The 7,720-nt window shown below is 37.6% G+C and overlaps 1 protein-coding gene across 1 annotated transcript; it reads left to right on the plus strand.

Moving 5' to 3' along the window:
* The first annotated feature begins 2,427 nt into the window (after positions 1–2,427).
* On the plus strand, positions 2,428–5,643 carry abhd5 (abhydrolase domain containing 5). Its single transcript, XM_015392930.1, has 7 exons — positions 2,428–2,484; positions 3,218–3,300; positions 3,378–3,777; positions 3,853–4,004; positions 4,851–4,962; positions 5,039–5,219; positions 5,341–5,643. The coding sequence occupies exons 1-7, from the start codon at positions 2,441–2,443 to the stop codon at positions 5,458–5,460; spliced, it is 1,092 nt and encodes a 363-aa protein (XP_015248416.1). The 5' UTR covers positions 2,428–2,440; the 3' UTR covers positions 5,461–5,643.
* The last annotated feature ends 2,077 nt before the right edge of the window (positions 5,644–7,720 follow it).

Genomic DNA, 7,720 nt, shown 5'->3' on the forward strand with positions numbered 1-7,720 from the left:
TGAGCTTTTCAAGGATAAGACGTCCATAAATCTAGAAGATAAACCTTTCCTTTTTAAGATTTAATGAGATTCACCGAAGGAGCAGAAGTTAAAGAAAGGAAGAGGTGAGATAAAGAGGAATTTTCCTACGGCAATGTAATCATACTGTACACTCAAGTGCTGCAGGATGATGAAATAAATTAACTGTGCATTTAATCTCTGCCTTATCTTAAATTAAAGGAAGAAAAAAACAGATAAAAGGTTTAGGTTAGCTGCCAGGTATTAATCTATACATTTCTTCTGGGTTTGTTAATTACACACATGACTCAGAAAATACATCAGGAGTTAATTTTATGCCAAGAAGAGCATAATGAATCAATTGTAATCCCTTATCTGGATGAAGTGATTATCAAGTGTAAAAACACAAACATTATGAGGCAGAAAAGTCTTCAGGCACAAGGCTGATAAAGATGCAAAACAAATCACAGAACCTTGCCTGTTCAGAGCTCTTAAAACTTTCAGACATTTAATGGAATTTTATCAAATAAAAGACATTTTCAACAGCAATAAATAAAGATGAAATGTTTTGCCCATTTGTATTTAACACTCTTTATTCCAATTCCATTTAAAAAAAAAACTTTAATCTCCATGTTTAATTAACATGTGGGTTTAGAAGATTAGTCAGATGACAAGAAAAGATTAAATGCAGATTTAAAGTCAGATTAGGACTAAAACAACATCCAGACCTTTGAATCCATAACTTTGGAGGAGCTGTAGATATCTACAGCTCAGGTGGGAGAATCTGATAGTTGTTTAAGGCACAAAAATCTCCCTTTTATGAAAACATTGGCAAAAAGAAAGATGATCTTGAAAAGGAAGCCAGAGGATGTCTTATTTTCAGTTTCAGGGGACACAACAGATCAGACAATACCAAACTATATCAGTTTAAAAGTATTATTTCTATGAAGAAGTCATGTTGTGGGAATGCCTTGTCTCAGCCTGGCTTAGAATGAATCCAGCTTTACATTGGGAAGTCCGCGTTAAACCTAAAGCTTTGTTTTATAAATGTCAGACTACATGGATTTTGAGGTAAAACTACATCCATCATACATGCACGCCACACTTTTTAGATTTCTTGTAACAAGCGCTATAACGTTAAGTTAATTTGTGCTCGTTACAGTTAAACGTGTAAAAAGGTTTAATTAAAACCGCGGTAAAATAAAACTTACCGGTATTATGCAAAAAACAGCAGATGGTACCCCATTCTATTCCTGCAAAGGCGTTAAACTTACATACCGCTGTAGATTTCAGCCATTAACGATTCCATGCTAAAAATCTTCGAAGCCTCCTAATTAGCACACCTGGCAGCCTCAACAAGTGATGCCGCTTTCAGGTACACTCGGAAATTCAAAATTCAAAGAACAAGTAACTAGCTGACTGCCGGGTAAAACTATTTTATTGTTTATGTTTGTGTACAGGCTTGGCTGTAATATTGAGGAAGAGGATTAGGGCCACTGGAAAAAAATAAAAAACTTTAATTATTAATCTTAGAATTCTGACTTTTTTATTAGAATTCTGACTTTTTTCCTCAGAAATCTGACTTAAATCTCAGAATTCTGACTTTTTTCCTAAGAATTCTGATTTCAATCTCAGAATTCTGACATTTTTCCTGAGAATTCTGACTTTTTTCTCAGAATTCTGACTTTTTTCTCAGAATTCTGAGTTAAATCTCAGAATTCTGAGTTAAATCTCAGAATTCTGACTTTTTTCTTAGAATTCTGACTTTAATCACAGAATTCTGACTTTTTTCCTGAGAAGTGAGACTTGTTTTTCCTCAGATTTCTGACTTTTTCTGGGAATTCTGACTTTAATCTCAGAATTCAGACTTTTTTTTATCAGAATTCTGACTTTAATCTCAGAATTATGGATCTTAATGTAGATGGGCACCATGAAGCAAGAGATGTGGGAGCACTAAGCTTCACTGACAAAGATGTGAGTTGTGTGAGAGGGCCAGTGACACATTGGTGGAAAATGACGGAATTAGGGGACTTTTTACGTGCCCGAGGGGTCCCGGTGATGCTATTTCATTAATGGAAGAGCAGAAACTGATTAAAACAAGAGAGCTAACAGATGTGGCTACGGCTTGATGCTAACATGTTTGTTAGCTGTCAGAATTCGGTCAGAATTCTAAGATTAATGTCAGAATTCTGACTTTTTTCTCATATTAAACTGAAATAAAATTTTAAAATCAGTTAACTTTTTAAAAATTTTTCAGTGGCCATAATCATCTTCCATATTACGGAGTATAATATGCCTGTTTTCTGTTAGTATAGTATTATACAGTCAGGTTGGGCTGCTCATCAACTACGAACTTTTTAACTAGGTACCTGAATGCATCACAGTAACTTTGGACAGTACAGCTGCTTCGCGTGACCGCAGTTTGTCAGACCAATAATACAAGATGCGGAGGATGTCGGAGGAGGTTCATCCTCCTACTGAACAGAGGTTAGTTTTGTTTATTTTATCCGTTCTGGGTTTTTTATTCATTTCTACAAAGTGAGTAAATATCGCTGCTATAAACGTAAAACCTACAGTATATAAACTAAATGTTGTGGTTTCTTTACCGGCATTGCTCCTTCAGCTCAACTCTGTCCTGAACCCCATGACAAGTCTTTGTTTATATATAAACCTTATTATAATTTGTCACAGGAACCATTTTTCAGCCTTCTTTAAATAGCAGTTTATCATCTATAAGTTATTTTTTGTGACACAATATGCCAGGGTTTCCTGATGATCCTTTATGGCAAATTTTACTCTTGTTTAAACTTATTTTCTTTAAATAACTCCCCATTTGTTTGCTTTTACTGTTCTAGATGTTTACTTTGGGTAAATATGGCAGATCATTATAGCATTTAATGTGTATACTGACTTGAAAAGTAAGGTTTATTGTTATTCATTCAGTGATATTTTACTACATCAATCTGTTCACCTAAGAAATTCATTGTAAAATTAAAATTTATTATAAATTGTACAGTTAAAAGTGTTTTAGATAACCCACAGAGAAGTTTCTGGGCTTCGTATTGTGTCTCGCTTGATGTTGTTAAGGTTTTTCTTGTCCAGAGATAACCAGGGAGCACTGATAGCAAAAGATACACGGCCAAAGTTCAATGTATGGTTTCTGTTTGTGCGTACTCTCCTGTCTGCCTGCTGGGCTGCCTGTTTATTGACTGAACTTCAGTTCGTGGATTCTAAACTGGCTGCCTTCCTGGTGCCCCACATCTCCAACTCAGCTTAAAGATGCAGAGGAAAAAATGTTAAAGAGTAAGAAAGAAAAAAGAACAAACTTTTATTTCCCACTACTTTTCCCCACATCTTATTGTCCCTTCTCTCTGCTGAAGCTGTGAAGCGACCCTATTCAAGGCAGCACATCCGCATATCCAACAGTAACTACCTGTGGACCATCGCCTTCTCCACACACCTGCATCCCAACTCAACGTCACTCCCACAGCCAACCAGGACTCCTTTGGTTCTGCTGCATGGGTTTGGGGGCGGCCTCGGGCTTTGGGCCCAGAACCTGGACGCCCTGTCCAGCTGCGGACCCGTCTACGCCCTGGACTTGTTGGGCTTTGGAAGGAGCAGCCGCCCCCAGTTCAGCACCGACCCCGAAGAGGCAGAGGAGGAGTTTGTTTTGTCCTTGGAGGAGTGGAGGGAGAAGGTGGGCCTGGATGAGATGGTTCTGCTGGGACACAACCTGGGAGGATACCTTTCTGCTGCTTACGCGCTCAAGTACCCAAACAGGTGCTTTGTTACAACACTAACATAAACTGGACTCTATACATTTCTGATCTAACTACAGGATTTCTACATCCGCAGGGTGAAGCATCTGCTGCTGGTGGAACCGTGGGGATTCCCTGCCCGGCCAGAGAACCCTAACCACTACTCCATCCCAGTGTGGATCAGAGCCATCGGTGCCATCATGAGCCCATTCAACCCTCTGGCCGGTCTCAGGCTGGCTGGGCCTCTGGGTCAGAACACACACATTAACAAAAATATTACATATTAAAAAGCTGCAGGTGATCACATCAACATTTTTATACAAAAACTCTTTAATTATTACAGTTTAAGTGGCATAACAGTTACAACATAACCTTAGCCGGTCTTAAAATGGTAGTTAAATGATATTTAAAGCCATATAGCTTATTATAATAAGGTAACAGCAAAAGCAAAGCCAAAATAAAGAAAAAAGTTTAGAAATTCTTCAGTTCTAGCTCATATTTTCTAAAGGGAACTAAACTAAAGAACTAAAGGGCAATTTCTTTTTTTCCAATTTATTTTGGTTTATGATAAAAAGTCTATGCAACTTTTTAATTGTGACACATTTTTAGTTTCGGTCAGAATCATAAAGGTGATAGTTAGCATAATGCAAACTTAGAAAAAAAACAGAAGATCTTTTTGACATTAGTCGCAGTGGGGAGGCCATAAGGCTATTTTCTTTTTGTTTTTATGGGAAAAAAGGAAAACAAGCCTATTTCTGAACAATGTAGAATCCATTATTCCGCTGTTTGACAGCTTTTTCACGGGTGGAAACCATTCTGGACTGTCCCTGGTTTTCCCAGAAATGAACGTCCCAGGAAGTTTACCCTTGGGAAAGAATGTGCAAAGCGAGAAAAAAAAAAAAGCCTGAATCCTGCCTCTAAGACTCCCACTGTCATAACAATTAAATTAGAAATAGACAAAACAAGGGTTTGTTTGAGTTTTTTCTTTTTTTTATCTGAATAAAGCCAGAAATCTTTTAGAGAAGACCATGTTGAACAGATTAAAATGAGTTCCTCCTGCTAATTTTCAAGCATTGAATGACTCTCCTTCTTCAGGTCCGATGTTGGTCCAGACAATCCGCTCAGATTTCAAGCAGAAATACTCCTCTGTGTTTGATGACAACACCGTCTCCGACTACATCTACCATCTCAACGCCCAGACACCCAGGTGAAACACCCCTCCAGCCCCACACACAGCCCTTTAAGCTCTCATCAACCCCTTATATGATCCTTCTGTTTTTCAGTGGAGAGACGGCCTTTAGGAACATGACCATTCCGTACGGATGGGCCAAGAGGCCGATGCTGGAGCGGATCAACGGGGTCAGAGCTGATATTCCCATCTCCTTCATTTATGGGTCTCGATCCAGCATCGACAGCAACTCTGGATGTGCGTTGAAGAAAACCAGACCAGACGTAGAAATCATCGTAGGTCCCTTTAAACGATTTTATTTCCTCCACTGCTGCCGTTCTGTTCACAGCAGAGAAAAAGGTCAAGGAAGGTTTCAAACTTTACGTCAGAATCAATTTCTGTGTTTGTAATCATCAGGTGATCCGAGGCGCAGGTCATTATGTGTTTGCTGACCAGCCGGAGGACTTCAACCAGACGGTCCTTCGGATTCTTGCCTGGACGGAAGGAAAAGACGGCGATGAAAACACAAAGCAGTGAAACGCTAAAGGGAATCAAATATGAACACATTATACTACCAGAGAAATAAGCCCCCTTATCACGCACTTTACATGAGATCGGTCAAAAACTCTCATCACTCCATTCTTCTTAAGGTAACTTCTCTGGGTTTGGGTAAAAAAAGTTCCCAGGGTTATTTTAAATGTGTTTTGTAAATAAATATGAATCTGACTCTGCCTTGTTGGTGTGATTCCTCAGCATTTGTTAATACTACTTCTCTGAATTCTTTGGGCAATGATTCTCTCCGGGGAATTTGCTCTGTTGATCCAGGCAGGATAAACGGAATGACAGGAATATAAGGGAAAGGTAAACAGGGGCAAAGGGCTGCAGTGATTCTCAGGAAGCTTTTTAACTTCTTAGAAACACTGAGCAGGAATAGCCAGCAGATGGCAGTGTAGCAGCATCCGGCCTTGCAGTAAGAAAATAGAAAATTGCAACACAAAGCAGGCCTCACATGCATATTGAGCTGAGTGACCCACTCAGGAGACCTGGACAGTGATGCTCTAAGAGTAGTCCGACACTCAGCCCACCACTAAGTCACAGCTGCAGTGACAGAATCAGGTCAGAGACATGTGTTGGACTAAAAATAGGCTTCTGTTTGAAGAGGCATCGCTGTGATTTCAAGAAACTCTTGAGTCTGCAGAAAATGGTCAAGCTGAGAAAAACTGAAATGTATCCCCTCGCAGAGAATGCTTGAGTTTAACCACAACACCTCATCTCTGGCAGTTCTCTCTGGAGTCACCTAATAGAAAAAAAGAGTTTAACCAATAAAACTGGACTTAAAATAAGCACAGTTTTCATTTTGGTTTTGTTCCGAGTAGAAACAAGGTGAATTAAATAAAATAAAATCTTTATAATGGACCCACTGAAAAACACTTATTATATTATAACGAAGTTTCAAAATGATTTTGTCCCAAAAAAGCATTTAAATAAAATCATCATGTTACTTTTCAAGCCTATTTAATTGAAATCAAAAATATGTCTAAACAAGAGAAGCTCATTTAAGGTTGGACTGGCCTTAATGTAAGCTAAAATTTATATGCTATCATTGGTCAATTCCAAATACGACTGAGTAAAAAAGATGTTTGGTTTAAGTGCTGAAGTCTTTCTTTAACACAAGCAAGTTTTACAGAATCAAAGATGGAATACAGGATGTGAGAAGAATGATAAGAAAGAAATGAAGCAACAAAAATAATAGGCTAATTGCAAAGGTTTTAGACTTTTAAACCAGCCATACTACTTCTGGTTCATTTAGGCTTCAGCCATATTAAGTTACAACCACAGTTTTCATTTGTTGGATCAGGAATCTGCAACCTTGGTCTTGCAGCTCGTTTATTGATGCACTCTTATCCTAACTTTTTTTTTATTGTGTCGCTATTATATTTGTTGCCCCCATGAAAAAACACTTGCACCAAAAATTAAGTACATGAATCTATTTGTATCACTTATTTTTAACTTTGGTTTACCATGAGCCGAGTTGAAGTCTTACTTGAATGTTATTTGTATTTAAATATTTATATTGTGTATATAAATATTGTTCGGCCAATTTTATTTCTCCTATACTACACAGTTTACTTGCAACAAAACAAAAAAAATAGTGTTGAAAGTTTATGACAAGCAACCCCAGACTACTGTAAGAGTAATTCAAAATAAAATATACTTTTATAATCTAAAAGTAGACTTCAAAGTTTATACCGATTAAACTAAAAGTATACCTGGAGGACTACTTTGAATATACTTTAAAGAACACATAATGTGGGCGAATGTAGTATATTGTTTAGTAAACTGCTAGTATTCTTGCATCTATGAGCTGCTAAACTTGAGATATTTACTTATATATACTGTTTTATAAATAGGGAAACTTGAAAACATGAACTTGAAGTATATTTAGCGTTGGTAAGGGAGACGTGATAGCCACAGACGGCTCAGTCCTCCTTAGAACCTTCACTATTTTGCTTCATAATCTCATCATTTTCCAACATGTTAAGACATTATTAACCTTGTGAATACGTGTTTAAATTCATCCTATTAAGATAGAATGCAACAACAGCCTTATCATTAATAAGCTTAGCTTGCTAGCATGTTTGACTTTAGCAGTAGCATCACTGCTAAGCTAGCTAAACCAGAAGACAAACAACTTCTTGGGCCAAAAACAAGACTTTTTTAAATACAATTCTATGATAATTCTCACCCCTTTCACTGAAAAAATAATGCAACCACTTTTGACATTGACTTAATCATA

Source organism: Cyprinodon variegatus, unplaced genomic scaffold, assembly GCF_000732505.1.
Source record: "Cyprinodon variegatus isolate N-32 unplaced genomic scaffold, C_variegatus-1.0 Scaffold615, whole genome shotgun sequence".
Taxonomy (NCBI): domain Eukaryota; kingdom Metazoa; phylum Chordata; class Actinopteri; order Cyprinodontiformes; family Cyprinodontidae; genus Cyprinodon; species Cyprinodon variegatus.